General features: G+C 40.3%; 1 protein-coding gene and 1 long non-coding RNA gene across 4 annotated transcripts in view; both read right to left on the bottom strand.

Moving 5' to 3' along the window:
- The window catches only part of LOC6729207 (segmentation protein cap'n'collar), a 40,840-nt gene extending 27,010 nt beyond the window's left edge, over positions 1-13,830 (bottom strand). Inside the window, exons 1-2 of one of the 3 annotated variants that reach the window (XM_039294683.2) lie at positions 13,542-13,830; positions 9,936-10,277 (exon numbers count right to left, since the gene is read on the bottom strand). In XM_039294683.2, coding sequence (XP_039150617.1) covers positions 9,936-10,232 — 297 coding nt within the window. In that variant the 5' untranslated portion in view covers positions 10,233-10,277; positions 13,542-13,830. Of the gene's footprint in view, positions 1-1,407; positions 1,563-4,778; positions 6,135-7,354; positions 7,514-9,935; positions 10,278-13,541 lie in introns of those variants that run through there. The other 2 variants (XM_016174891.3, XM_039294684.2) reach the window with 2 other exon arrangements.
- Positions 7,566-8,824, bottom strand: LOC123327286. Its single transcript, XR_006541919.1, has 2 exons — positions 8,487-8,824; positions 7,566-7,826 (listed from the first exon to the last, which is right to left on the bottom strand). It is a non-coding gene; the product is annotated as an uncharacterized LOC123327286 (long non-coding RNA).
- Positions 13,831-14,660: the final 830 nt, after the last annotated feature.

A 14,660-nucleotide genomic window follows, 5' to 3' on the forward strand; every position in this document is an offset into this window, starting at 1 on the left:
CCATTTGAATGAGCAACCAAACCGGGCGACTGACGAATTCAAGCATTGATAAGTGGCAGATAAGAGGCGGGAATTCTAAGCACATATACCTGAGCTATTTAGTTCTCTATAAAACTGAGTAATGCTTTAATTCGAGCCAGCCACCAGCGATCAGTGACAATCAATCAAGTTGCTGTTGTGCCCCCCCCATGTAGCATCAAAATATTGACACTTGTAACCGCTTGTGGCGGCAATTAGTCCGCTTAACTGAGCCGATTTTTACCATTAACTTGACCACAGAACGCCGACGCAGAATGGACAAAACGCTATAGCAAGATAAATGAGTTTCTGATCCTGCAGGGGCGGCAAATGATGAAAGTCGAGTGAAAGCAAAAGAAAGTAAGCGAGCGGAAAGAACAGGGACGGGGGCCTCAAAAGGAAGCCTGCACGAAGGGAAGGGAAAGGCTCGGGTTAGCAAGAGTCATTAATAAAGCCTCGGCTAAAAGATTTTTCTGATGACACCTGAACTGACAGCACAGCACGAACGGAGCGATCACTTCAGCATCGCATCTGTGGGATACAATCCCAAAGATACAAGATGCAAGATACAAGAGAAGTAAGTAGATTTGAGATCCCAATGCGGCCGGCAAGTGTGGCGCATATTAATCATGAGCTCGTCAAGCCCTCAGAAGACTTGGCCGGATTGTGGATTGTATACCACCAACAAAGCCGACCGGTGTATCCATGTATCTACACATGCATGTGCTCACTTGTATCTGACGGATTGCTTAAGCCCCGTTTCGAGTGTCCTGTTTTGCGGTTTGCGTTTTCAACAACCCCACAATGGCGAGCTATTAGGCCTTAATAACAGTTCATTTGTGTCATCCAAACGGTTTTCCCTGCAATTATCAATTTCAATTGAAACTCAGGCCGATTTGGCCGCTCTGTTCACCTTATAATCAATTTGACATCTGAACTTTTTGCTCGCTGAATGCACACTCGAATAAACCATAGGCAAACATAAACTTCTTTGATAGTTTTCTAGTGTTTCTAGTTTGTTCTTTTTGAAAAGTGTATGGCACGGCACTTGTCAGAAGTTCGCGAACCATAATTAACTGTATTTAATTATGGCAGTTAAACAACAAAATTGGTGGGAAATAAAATTTTAGGCAAAAATAATGGAAACAAAACGTATATGTAGAAACTCTTGTATCCAAGTGAATGCTTCTTCATTGCTTCTTTGGCTCAGGGTAATTAAGTGGGAAAATGCAACGTAATTACAGGCAAATTATTTTTCAATTTGCAGCCTTTACATATATTTGCTTTTTTCTTTTTTATTTTTTTTTGCACTACGGCCGGCCATGTGAATAGAAAGTTTATTCACAGTAAACACAGATTAATGGCTAGATATAGGAAGTTGGGACGGACCGCTAGGTAAATGTGCATATATTTGTACTCCTCGTTGAGACACATTTTGGTAGGCGATTGAAAATTGATTTCCGCTCGATACGATTAGGACGATACACACGATTCGGGTAAACGTATTCACTGTAAATCGGCATAACGCAGACTGAAACTTTCGTTTGGCTGCGCTCGAGAATGTCTGCTGATTAGCAGTTTGAAGGGGCTCATAAAAATATATATTTTTTTTCTTTTGATTAATTTCAATTGATAAAGTTTGTTTTGCACGAATTTCGAAAAGTTCGAACCAGCAACCACAGACTGATAAGCCCTAAGCAACCGACACCAAGTGGCAGACAACAAGTACAACCTTAAAAGTGAATTACCTACTCGACCTTATCAGTAATTTAAAATTTTCATTTCTCAGCCTACTGCTACGTTATCAATTTTCAAATTTCGATTGAAAATTCTCGATTGCTGCATTAGTTGATATTGGTGTGCAAAGCACATGGATGGTAACTCAGCTAGTCATTGGTTGCTGTCTTCGCTGAGCAGCTTTCGAGTCAGTGGTGAATTTTCTTAGCGGTGAATTTTGCTGACTGATAGGTGAGGTGAAGAGAGAACAAGCTGAATATAAAGGGAAATGCAAAAAGTGTGGTGTGTAAAAAATGCCGGCAAATCAGCTGTTTTTCCTCATTGCTTTTGTTTTCAAGTTTTCCTTGCCACCCCCTTTTACAAGCAACACAAATACACTGAGATTAGAAGTGTATTACCGAATGACTTAATAATGGAAAATTGTTAATAGAGAGCGAAAGGGACGGCAAGAGTCGGAGGCACGACACCTGAGATGCCGTGACTCAGTCGAAAGAGATATTTCATTTGGCTAAGCAGTCTTTGTTATGCTCTAAAACATTCTATACACAAATTGTAGATTGTGTATTATCTATGTATATCATCATATACGGTCAACTTATATCGCATATTATATATATTGCATATACTGCACCATAACTCCATATCACCCACTGGCAGGGCAGCAGAAACGAAGTTCAACGAATCTTTGTGCTCGCTTTTGGCGAGTTTTATTCCATTCCTCCGAATCTCAATCAAAATGCGAGACCGAGACCCCAAAAATAACACCCAACCAAAACAACAACAAAAAAATCGCTGACCGAGTGTATACATACATATACTATAAGCGAATGAGTTAAAGCGAAACGTAAAAAGCTACCAAGCTCGGTGTAGATTTGCAATTAGTGGAAAGACAGCGAGGTAGACGACATTCAACAAAGTGGAGTTTTGTGTTTTGAGCTTCATTTTTTTGCAGCTGCGACAGTCTGCGTGTTGAGGTCACACACATGTACGCAATGTGGCGACCTCTCTCACCCGAGAGAACATAAAGACCAGGTAGAAATCTACCTGATCTCTGCGGAGAGAAGGTGACACATTAACTGATACACCTGTCCAAGATGGAGGATTCTTTGTGGGGGAACCAACGAGCTAGTTACCATATTGGTTAAAGGAATAATGGCAAACAGCTGGAACTATAGTTGCAATTAACAAACGAGAAATGATGCAGTTGATACCTTAAGACCAGGAGATTCTTAGTATTTGTAGATACAAAACTCATATGTATATCGGAGTCTATTGGTAGAAACTTTCCAAGTTAATTTTAACCAAATTGAGCAGAGAAACTCATTCCTGAGATGAGCTAAATGTATCTTTCCACACCTGATCAATACAAACCACAATAAATTATAATAAAATGACGGAAGTTCTGGGCCAGCAACTCAATCGTTTTCATCGCAGCTAAAGAACAAAGGAAAAAATGAAGCGCTCCGATGATTATGCAATGCGAATGCAGCTAATTAGATCATATGCAATGCACATCATACTTATGTCTTCTATATGCTGCATCTCAAGAACATACATAGTCAGTCGGAGTGAAAAAATAAAACCGTCATCGGTCGAAATGGAAAACATTCGTGACATGTTGGAAGAAAACAACAAAAAATCAAGAAAATTAATTGCAGGCGGCAACTCGAGTGAGCAACAACAACAACAAAGAATGTATCGAAAATAACAGCGAGTTAGTCATCACGCTCCTGTCTCGGCCATATCTCCCCCGATCTGTCCGCTATTGGCCAGGCCAAGTATAAATATTTATGCATATTTAAATTGCAATAAGCAAAACGCACAACCAGCACCGGAGTGCTGCGAAAAAAAGCAAATAATGAAATCGCCGCGCACTTGTCGCCGACATTCAATTCGATTTTTAAATATAAATACAAATCGAGCGCACACACAATCTGATTCATATCTATCTATAAAGTCGCATGCACATAAATGGCGATTGGATTGCCATTAAAGCGATTTAACAAATGTTTTAACCCCTAAATGGAAAAAGTATCTCCAATTTAAATCTGATTTATCAGATACTCATTAATATGCAGTCGTCTCATTTACAAATTTAATAAATTGCCCATTAACTTCTTATTTATTTGAATATTCAATTTCGGGACCAAAATCCCTTTACACATTACTCGAATTTATCATCTTTGTTTTATTTTTTCGCAGTTAAAATGTTTTTTGCGCAGTCGAAGCGTTTAACGACCTAATTGCCGCTTGTTTTGTGTGTTTGCATATATAATATGTAAACTTTGGGCACGAAAGACGGTGAAAGTTGTTGCGTCGAACAAAAGATAAGTTATTGTATTATGAAAAATACTTCTTGAAGATTAACGCACATATCAGATATAAATCAAACTTAAGTTCTCTATCGATTACTACTAATCTCCCAATTAGATGATTCAAGCCATTTAGAAACCCTGTACAGATAACAATTACAATCCTACAGAACAGTGTATGAGTGTATAACCGTGGCAATAGTCATGCTGATGTGTAAACAAAGTTGAAACCCCTATCTGCTGATAAGGTGAAAAAGTATCCGACTCGCACGAAAGGTGACCACCAATCATAACAGAAAGCCACATTTGAATATATCGATTGACGGCGGGGAAACCTACAAACTATAATTATAAAGAAAGCTGAACGGTCAGAAATGGAGAGGCAGCCAAGGGAGACCATAGTTCTCTGGAATGGGTCAAGCGATGGGTTCGCAAATCTTCATTAGCAATGCAAAATGTTTTGTTATTTTTTTAGCAACACCGCTTGATAATGGGCACAAGCACACACCGAAGCACAGGTCTGCTGGTGGTGTCATTTGAGTGCCTTCTAATCAGTCAAATCAAAGTCATTTACTACTACACTCGGAGAAACCGACAGTCAATTGAATCTGTTAACAAGACGTAAAGCTTACATCTAGAGCACACCTTTGGTTTGGACAGTTTTCGTATAAGAAAAAGTTTGATTCATTTTTTCAAGTGTATTGGCGTTACCTCCTCGACATCTCCGATTTCCACCTCGTTGGCGAAGCAGTTACTGCCAAAGGGCTCATCGGTGGTCAGACCCTCCACCTCGCAGGCGTTGGCCACTCCACCGACCATCTCGCCCTCGTAATCTTCGTCCTCGTCCTCACCGAACAGTCGACCCAAATAGAGACTCTCCTCGCCATCATCGCTCCTTCCAGCCGAGTTATTTGTGACACTACCCAGATTACTGGGATGTGGGGTGCTATCATTGAGGGCGGCGGTGCTGAGGGGTGCGGCATTCCCGCTGGTGAAACCATGTAGAAGCGCCGCCAAGCTGAGATCCAGGTGCGAACTGTTTGATGGCTGAGGCTGGCCATCCTTAAGAGGTAGATTTGCATAGGGACTGGTTTGTAGACTCAGATCATTGTAGTCATAGAGATCCGCTAGATTCTGTTCCCAAATCGAACGCTGATCCTGCAGCGCATGTGGCGTGAGGAAAGTGTCCAATTCTGATGCTGGATGCAGCGGCGAATGGTTGGCATTTCCAGGGTCCAGCGAGGCGGTATCAATGTGGATTTCTCCCAGTGCGGAACCACTGGTTTGACCACCAGCGGTGGGTGCACCACCAGTACCAACCCCCATTGAACCGCCAGTGGCTGCAGCACTAGTGCTCTGCACATCCTGCAGAGCTGCCGTCTGGACACTGCTATTCCCGGTGGTGTTGTGCAGATTCATTACAAAAGTGCTGCCATTGAATCTCGGCGGAAGCTTGTACTCCCCCATGCCATTCGCCATGCCCCCTAACGAAGGATCGTCGAAGTTTAGGAGATCCTCAATACGGGGACTCAGTCCTTTACGATTTCCATACGGGTTGTGATCCATATCCATGCGGTGTACCGTCCGCAGCATCTCCAGCTCCCATCCATCGCCATGGGTGCCCAGTTCCAGCTGCGAGTCCCAGCGATGGAGCAGGTAATCCGGATTATAATGCAGCAGACTCAAGGCCAAAGCCAGCTGCAGCATTTTCATAGCGTACGATTTTTTGTTTGAGATCATTTTGTTGCTTCAAGAGGTTTCGATACGTGGAAAAATGGGTGCGTGGGTGACTCTTGTCGTCCGTAGTCCACCTCCGCCCGCCTCCTCCTCCTTCTCCGCCGCTGTTGTTGTTCTTGTTGTTCTCCGTCCCGGACAACAGCTCTACGGCTGCGTCGTCCGGGATCTATGCGTTCAATGACGTCGCCTTGCCCCGCCTTCCGGCCTCCTTCTCCTCCTCCTCGGCGTTCCGAAATCTGCGCAAAAAGCAGCAAATTCGCAGTTTCCACCGCCGTTCCCCGATTTTCCAATGCTCTTCGCTTTTAATTGATGGCTGTCCTTGGGTTCGTTCTGTAAGCAAATCAAGATGTGACAACAAATAGAATGGAATTAGTAAGCATAACGATTTGCTAACTATATGTACATATGTATGTTGATATGTAGTGTAATATTCATACATTGCCGCATGGCCATATATGCAGTTTGAATGTTAAACGAAAATGCTTTTGTTTCGAGTGGTGCAGCCTTTGTTTTGTTTGCCATTCGATTTTATAGATCGCTAACCACGAGGAAATGCACCAAAGAAAGTTCAACTTCCGGGTCGATAACGTCTTTTATCAAAAACACATCTCATAATTTAAGATTTCCCACATAGCGATTATATTAGGATTCATATTTATTTAGCAAAAAAGATAATATAAATGCACTTCGATTGGCAAGGTCATTTTATAGTTAAGGTACATAAGTAATACTTTAGAGAGATAGTAAGAGAAATGAAAGATTGTCGTAAGGGAACTCCCCTTATCTCTATTATTTAAACTTGAAATGATAAATGTGCACACTGACCTATTCTTTAGTTAGATAAAAAAGGTTTTGGTACAGAAACACATAGTTTGTTTTCATAGTCACTAAACACAAAAGCAACTGAGTATCAGGAAACCCAAGTGGATAGCCTAGACAGGCTGTTATGATGATGACCTTGCGCATTTTAGCATAGTTAATTTTATATTCAGGGACAATTAAGCAGGTCAAGAATCGAATTATCCGAAATATGTGTGTATACATGCATACATATACATATGCATGTATCCTTCTTTGGTTGTTGTTTTGTCCGAATTCAGTTTGATATCCACAACGCATTTAATATGCCCATCCTGTCCAGCCACCCCCCTCCCCCCCTTCGACCGGGTTAACAGACAACCGCCCAACCGAAAAAGTGGGGGCGTGAGGCGGAAGGAATGACCCAGACCCAGACGAAATGGCTTTGAACTTGAACTTGTTCAAGGTCTTTCGCGAGCGTTTGAAATGTGCGCAATGCGAAGTGAAGCACCCGATTCAAGGACGGCCGAAAAAATTGTGTGCAAAATTCTTTCAAGGTTCGATATAAACTTTCTTTGTTTAAAGCCATTTTAACAAAAATCCAAACTTTGTTTGCCTCAATTCTCAATGAAAAGGTGTGCGCTGCGAGAGAGAGAAAGAGATGGGTAGAGATGACGTGTACATGTGCGTGCAAGAGAGGGTTCTTGTGTGGGTGTGTAGGTGAGATTGTGGCTGTATTGCAGTGCACTCACCTCAAATATTTTTTGGATGATGAGACCCGACTACAACGGTAAAAAAAGCTGCGGCGCAGTAAATGTTCTCCTTGTTGTTGCTCCTGCTGCTGCTGCTTGATCTCCTTTTCCTCTTCGCTGCTGCTTCTTCCCTGCTGCACACACAATGGTTTTTTTTGTTTACCGTTCACTTTTCTTTTTCTCTGCAAGACCTTATTTGTTTATGTTTCACTTTCTACGATTTTTACTTTTAATTGCTGGAAAACACGCGTTTTATTTATTTAACAACTTAAAATATAAATTACGCTTTTCTGCGTCCTTGAACTTTCTCTTTTGCAGCCAATTTGCATTCAAGCGCCATTAAATATTTATAACAATTGGTATTTGATTATATGACACCTGCTGCTTCTTTCTCGCCGTCTGGTACGCACTTTTGTGTGAGTGTGTGTGTGGTGCCGTTTTGCGTGGTGAAATCGCCACTTATTTGTTAACCCTATAATGGATCTACGTAATTTTTATATTTTCATTACACTAACAAATTGATTAGCCGATAAGTTAAGTCTGTTTAGTGTTTATTAGTGCTAATGTACTTTGTAAGCTCAATTACATTTAATGACAAAAAATAGGCAAACTAGAACTTAAAGTCATTTGTGTGTTAAGACTTTCAAGACAGCTGTAAAATTATTTAACTACGTTAAGGTAAAAAAAATTGGCTAGTCCATCAAGGGTTAAAACAATAATATTTTCGCTTCGTTTGTTGTTTCTGCACTGCCTAATATTTTCATGTGTTTTGCCTGCACATCGCTTTGTATTTCTTTGTTTGCTTTTATCGCCCGATTCTCATGTCTCTCTCTGACTCACACACAAAAAAAAAAAAAAAATACACGCACACGTTGAAGCATAAAACTGCTGTTTTTTCTTGCCAAGTCCAATTCCGCCTGTGCCCACAATTAATGCAATTAATTAAATGCAAAACGATTTAGTTTTTGCTGAGAATCGCGGATAGCAAAACAAATGGGAAAAATGGAATATGGAAGCTTCGAGAATGAGCAGAGAATAACCGGCAACGGCAGCATTTCAACATTCGCTCTGCACTTTGCATCAACAAATTATTTATCAAATTGCTAGTTCCTTTTCGTTTTATTTTCCCTACTCTTTCTAACTCGATGTTTTTCTCGATTGCATTCTGTCAGCTGAGCGGCGTAGAGTGAGCGAGAGAGGGAGACTGCGCGCGAGAGCGAGAGGGGGCGATTGCTGAATAACTGTTGTTGCTAGCCTGTTGGTCGTTGTTGTTTTGATTGCCTTTAAACCACCACCCCCACCGTCAGCAGCACCACCCCGCAATGAGTTGCACTTATTTAGTGGGGCATGCAACATTTCGCAACTGTAGTTCTTAAACGCGCAGCCGAAACTTTTTCATTTGTTGTTCCGGCACACAAGCACACGCAGCCAGACACGCACTCACACAAACACACTTAAGCGGCGTGTACTTCGCACCTTTACGCGTCTTCTTTCACTGTTATTTGGCAAATTATCGTCGCGTCCGCTTTGCTACTCTCTTTCGCCAACCGCCGTACCTACGTGGTGAGCTTGAAAACGTGTTTTGTTTGTTACGCCGCGTTTGGCAATTTCTCCGTCGTCGAAATTAGTCGCGATTTTCGATTGCGGCCTCAAAACATTTGAGGCAAAAAACGTCTGTCCAGCGCGGTGCTTTTATCAAGTGTGCCCAGTTGGGGCTCTTCGGAGACGATTTTGTTGAGTTTTGTGCTTTTGCGTTATTTTTCGATTTCGCCAAGTGCGGTCTCACCATATGCACTGTGCTTTTAACGGAAATGTTAAATGTAGCTTAAACTAACAGAGGCGGAAAGAGCTTTTTAAAGGAGTGCTAGAAATGTAGATTTCGGTTACAAATGTATCTTTATTACCTACCTTTTATATCTGGGTGGTAAAGCCATTTTGTTTTTAGAAAGAATATCTTACGAATATGAATAACATATTTATATTACCTAACAGTAACTTATGTAGACATAGTGGCGATTGCAATTTTATGTAGATATGATGTAAGCTTATAAGCTTTTGACACGTGTCCATGCAAATTTTGCAATTAATTTGCATAGTAATTTGTTAACTAGTTGTAGTTACATTTGAAATTAGTATTAAAATAAAATTTAAAAATGAGATATATTTTTATATTTCCTTAGTATTAATTTTAAAAACATATTTTTTTATGATATTGAAATTAGTCGTTACTATCTTTGTATCAAGTGAAATGCCTACATGCATGCAAACATACAAATATCGTAACAATAACTTATAGATATTCTTATCTTTAGCTATTGATATCACAAAAGGACACGAATATGTGAATGTTTGATAAATTGTATTGAACTTGCTTAATAAAACTATTCAGTACGTGGTATTCAAAATACAGCTTGAAGCCTATCAATCTATCTAAAAGACCTGCACATAAAAATTAATTTAGATTGATGGGGGTAATTTATAGATATGACGCGTTCAGAAAGAGATTTTTTATGCCTGACCTGGGAGCATTTGTGCTGGCATTTGGATAAAGTAATTAAGCCCGAAACCTTTCAATACTTACCAGAGTGGTAAAATGGAAGCCACCTCGCCAAATGTTGGTTTTGGCGTTACCTGGTGTCGTCGATTGGGGAGTGGGCGGGGTCTCCAGAGAGGCTGGCGTGGGAGTGGCCAGTAGAGCGGGCGTGGAAGCCACCGTGGGCTTAATCAACTTGGCCAACTTCGAGGGTGGTCCAATGGGCACCCGCACGGTGACCTTCTTCTTCGGATTCGGCTGCAATAGGGTTTGGTGGTAGGTATCTTCGATGTCCTTTGCCGGGGACAAGGATTGCAGCCGAGGCAGGTCCTCTAAGTCGATCATGATTGCTTATCAGCTGGCACAAATGGCGATGAGTCAATATGTCAACTGGAATGAAAGCACGCAGATAAGGATGGGTCACTAGGTCGGTTACGCTTTTTTTAGGATGGTGGTTTTGAACTCAATAAATCTGTACCGACATGAAACATAAACAGTACTTACCAAATGTTTTCGACTTATCAAAGGTATTCAAGTCAAGAAACATGAATGATTAAATATGCAATAACCTAACCAATAACCTTGTTATTTGGAAGATATACTAAATATATATTATATTACTCATACTCGTGTGATTTTATTTTAAATTTCTTCGAATTCGCTGCTTGTTCTAGTTCCTTAATCGAACTTTCACTGTAAGCGAGCTATAAATACTGATAAGCGAACTTCGACTGAATTCAAAAATGAGATATAGCCAACCTAATGGTTTGTTTTATTTGCCATTTATTGGGAAGATTACACACATTCACATAAATTCAAACGTAGATAAGTACAGTGGATGCCCAACAACAATACCAACTCCCACGAGAATACAGAAAGATAACCATGTGGAGGTGGCATTCATTATCTATCAATTGATTTGGGAACAAAGTATTAGGTATCAGTAACCATAGAGGAATTTCTCCATGGTTAGTTATCACTGTACACAGTACAGTGGGCCCTGGGAGCATGCAAATTACATCAGCCAATGTTCCACAGGGGGATTTTCCGATTAGATTGCGACCATAAATGAATCATAAAATAAATGAAATTGGTCGCACTTCTAAATTGTGGGAACCTGCCATGAGTCCCTGCTATAAATTTGATCGACAGGTTCGTTATAGAAATAGTCAAAAGATTCGTACTTATATGTTAATCTGTTCTTCTTTAATTTTTTATATCTATGCAATGTATTTAATTTTTTTATAGACCAATCAATATTATAATCTATTTGCCCTTTTTTTAGCAGCTATCATTTTGACCTTTAACGGTCTGGTTCTCTTTATTAGCATATTATCTATTATCTACTCAAACAAATACTTTTTTTATCAGCCCAACTAGAAGTTTGCAAACCACCAAATTGTATTTACTATTGTTTAAACAATACGTGGTTTAAGGGTATTATGGCTAAATTTAGGGATTTCTGGGAATCCCATTACGACGCTTTGAATAATGGCCAAAGTAAGCAAATCGGAAACTCTGTGATCTTCGCTTTGTTGCTGTGACTCAACCAGATGTGCGAAAAAAATAAACAATTACAATGGCAAGTAAAAAACAAGTGAAGTCGAATACGAATTCGACGGCTTTTTCGAAGATGAGATACTGAAAGAAGTGGGGGAGAGAGAATGATGGTCAAGAGCAGTGGAAACAGATGTCTGGGTTGGTAACAAAAACAGTCTGGCTAAAATAAAACTGGAAATGAAAGTTGTAAGATACAAAGTGCGTTTTAGAACCGCTAGTTTTTGACATCAAAAGAAAAGTTTCGGAAAGACGTCATTGAGTTTATAAAAACCAAGGTAGTTATAAGCAATCCACTGATCAATTTGTACTAACTACTTAATTGGGTTGTCAAGTGAGATCGTTATCGCCTATAGCCAATCAATAGAAACTTGATCTTAGGAGAATTCATCTCATCACAGATTTTGCTAAATTTTCAAACCATGTAATCGGATTTCGTACTTTGCACCTGCGCAAAGATAAATGATATGGACAGTACCTTAAGCATATTTCATTATGCAAATCCAGGTATATTCATATTTATAAACAGTGAAATCACAATACAAACTTTGTTAATATCGAACGGTTTTTTCCCCGAATCCAAGTCAACATTGCAAATCGGTTCGAGTCAAGAAAAATAAAAACAAAACCAGTTTCTTTAGGTTTTTATCTGTGGCTATACACTTGAAATGGAAAAGATGGGCTTTTCGAAACATTTTGTCAAACGAAGAAAAGCTACTTTATTTTAGAATACAAAATATGAAAATTAATCAAGAAATTTGAATAAATTTGTTCTATGAAGGCAGTATTGTTTATTGTAATTGAAATTATATTAAAATATTATTTGTGGCATATGTTTAAGTCAGTTTAAAATAGATCTGATAGGGAATAGGCATAATTAGGTTACGCCCAGTATTCATTTTCCTAGTAAGATTTTACAATCTTTGAAGAGAAAAGCTTTCTTTGTCAGACAAAGCAAGAGTATTACCGATTTCACGTGTGTAAGTCGATTTGCCCGTGTTGATTTTAATAAATACCCTCTGTTTGTTGTTTTCGCAGTCGTCTGAGGCAGTCGCTTGATGCCTTGACGCAGCTTATAATTCCGAATCAACGCTGGGCATAATTAAAAGTTGGGAAAAAAAATGCGAGAAAAAATGTGAGAAACAAGCTAACAGCAAGCAGGCAAAGTTCAAAACAAGCCTTGCCCGGCCGATCTCGAGTATTCTTTGCCCCGAACACAGGGTACATATTGATTTTAGCAATTACCTGACAAACTCGCCTCAACAGGTGGGTGAGCGAAAGAGAGAGGGGGCGAGAAAGAGAGAGACAGCCAGTCCGTGTCTAGGGATCGTCATGCAGTTTGAGTTTTTAATTCGCGTGGGGGTATATAGTTAATAATAAACTAAAACGAAAATGTCGTGACAAAGTCTTTAGAAGCTGCCGAAAATAATAATAGATGGGTGGCGGCTCAATTGGGGGTTTGTTTGTCCAGGTAGCTATATGTTTTCTCTACACACACTTGTATATAGCTGGGAATCTCTGAAGCGTAGCGCGTTCATTTGATTGTTTTCAATATTATTTAATTGTTGGGGAACAAGTGGAACTTTCGTTATCATTATCATTAGCAAAAACACACACACATCCAGGCAATTAATGTAAATATGCACATAAGAAGGAGGCACTCAGTCCATAGGTTTTAGCTATTAAAGAGTTTGATGAAGAGAGCTTAAGAGAACGAGCACCGATGACCACATGCCGGTAAATTTATGCGGAATACTTTTTGTGCGCAAAATTTCCGCAGAAATATTCTATATATGTAAACTATTATTTGCAATGTGGGCGAATGAGAGGGAAAGCCAAAAGTTTACTATTAAATTGAACTTGTTGATTGGGTCGAATGCCTAGAATGCCAAAACACACACACACACACAGACTAAGGCAAACACGCGCACTCACACTGCGGCACTAACAACTCATTTCCACGGGGGGTGTGGTGGCGGTTAAATTAACTTGACGGGCTTAACGACGCAATTGTTGCGGCCCTTCAACTGCCCGGTATTAAAATGTAATTATTTCGCACTCGTAATTGTAATTTATTTAACTATTGTATTTCTTTACCTATGCTTGGTAACTGCAACTTTAAAACTTGGTATTTGTTTTGGTTTTATATGGATATTTTGTTTTGGAAAAGCGCGCCACGCTCAAAACACTTGCTCCGATACAAAAAGAGAGCTTTTTCAGATATTACGTATACGACGTGTAGTACACTTAAGAGTATCCACAATATCAGCTGGTTGGTGCAAACAGAGCGGCGGCAAGGGAGGTACGATAAGTGAGCGAGCGAGCGAATGGCTGGTCGATTGTTATTCACTGAACGGCTGTTCAAAAAACACTGACAAAACTCTGAAAAGCCGTTGGTCGCCGCTCGCCGATTCAGCTGTTTGCGTCGCCACTAAAACAGAGAGAGAGAGAGAGAAGACGAGGAAGCGACAAAATCAGGGAGCGTAAGAGTGGCAGAGAAGAGAGAAGAAAGAGGGGACAACAGGCATGCGATGGGGCTAGAGGCCCCAACTGGCTGATAAAATAATAGCGAGCAGATAGCGCAGGGCAAGTGCGCTGTCGCAGTCGGCGCCTCTGTCCACCTGCTGTGTTGTTATTGATGTGAGCGCCAGCTTCTTAATTGATCCGCTAACACACCTGTAATCAAACGACTTCTTCCGCTTGACGGCGCCAATTCGCTGAGAGCGAGACTGTTGGCACTGTAAATTGCGTCTATTGATCGGCGCTTATCACTGCGATTGGTGTAACCAAATCTGGTGGATTGTTTATTTATGTGGGGCTAATTTGCCAGGGGGTAAGTTTTCTTTAGGTATTTTATCTGGATGATAGTTTGTCTAAGGAAAATACTATTCGGTTTCGGTTTGTTGGATTTTTTCCCGAGGATAAAATTCCTGCCGGTTAGTTTATCTCGAGTTTAATTTATCTGGACGTTTGTTTACACGGAGGTTAGTTTATCTGGATGTTAATTTGACCGCAGGCTAATTTATCTGCAGGTTAAGTTACCAGGGGGTTAATTATCCGCATATTTTATATGGGGCAACTTTTTCTGAGTTATCTGAGGTAATTTTTATGAGAATTTTTGTTCTGGGGGTAATTGTTAGGAGGTCTGGGTCTAGAATTCTGAGATATATTTTATCTGATGGGTGTTCTATCTAGGTGTTATCTGCACCCCACACC

Source organism: Drosophila simulans, chromosome 3R (assembly GCF_016746395.2).
Source record: "Drosophila simulans strain w501 chromosome 3R, Prin_Dsim_3.1, whole genome shotgun sequence".
In the NCBI taxonomy this organism is placed as follows: Eukaryota; Metazoa; Arthropoda; class Insecta; order Diptera; family Drosophilidae; genus Drosophila; species Drosophila simulans.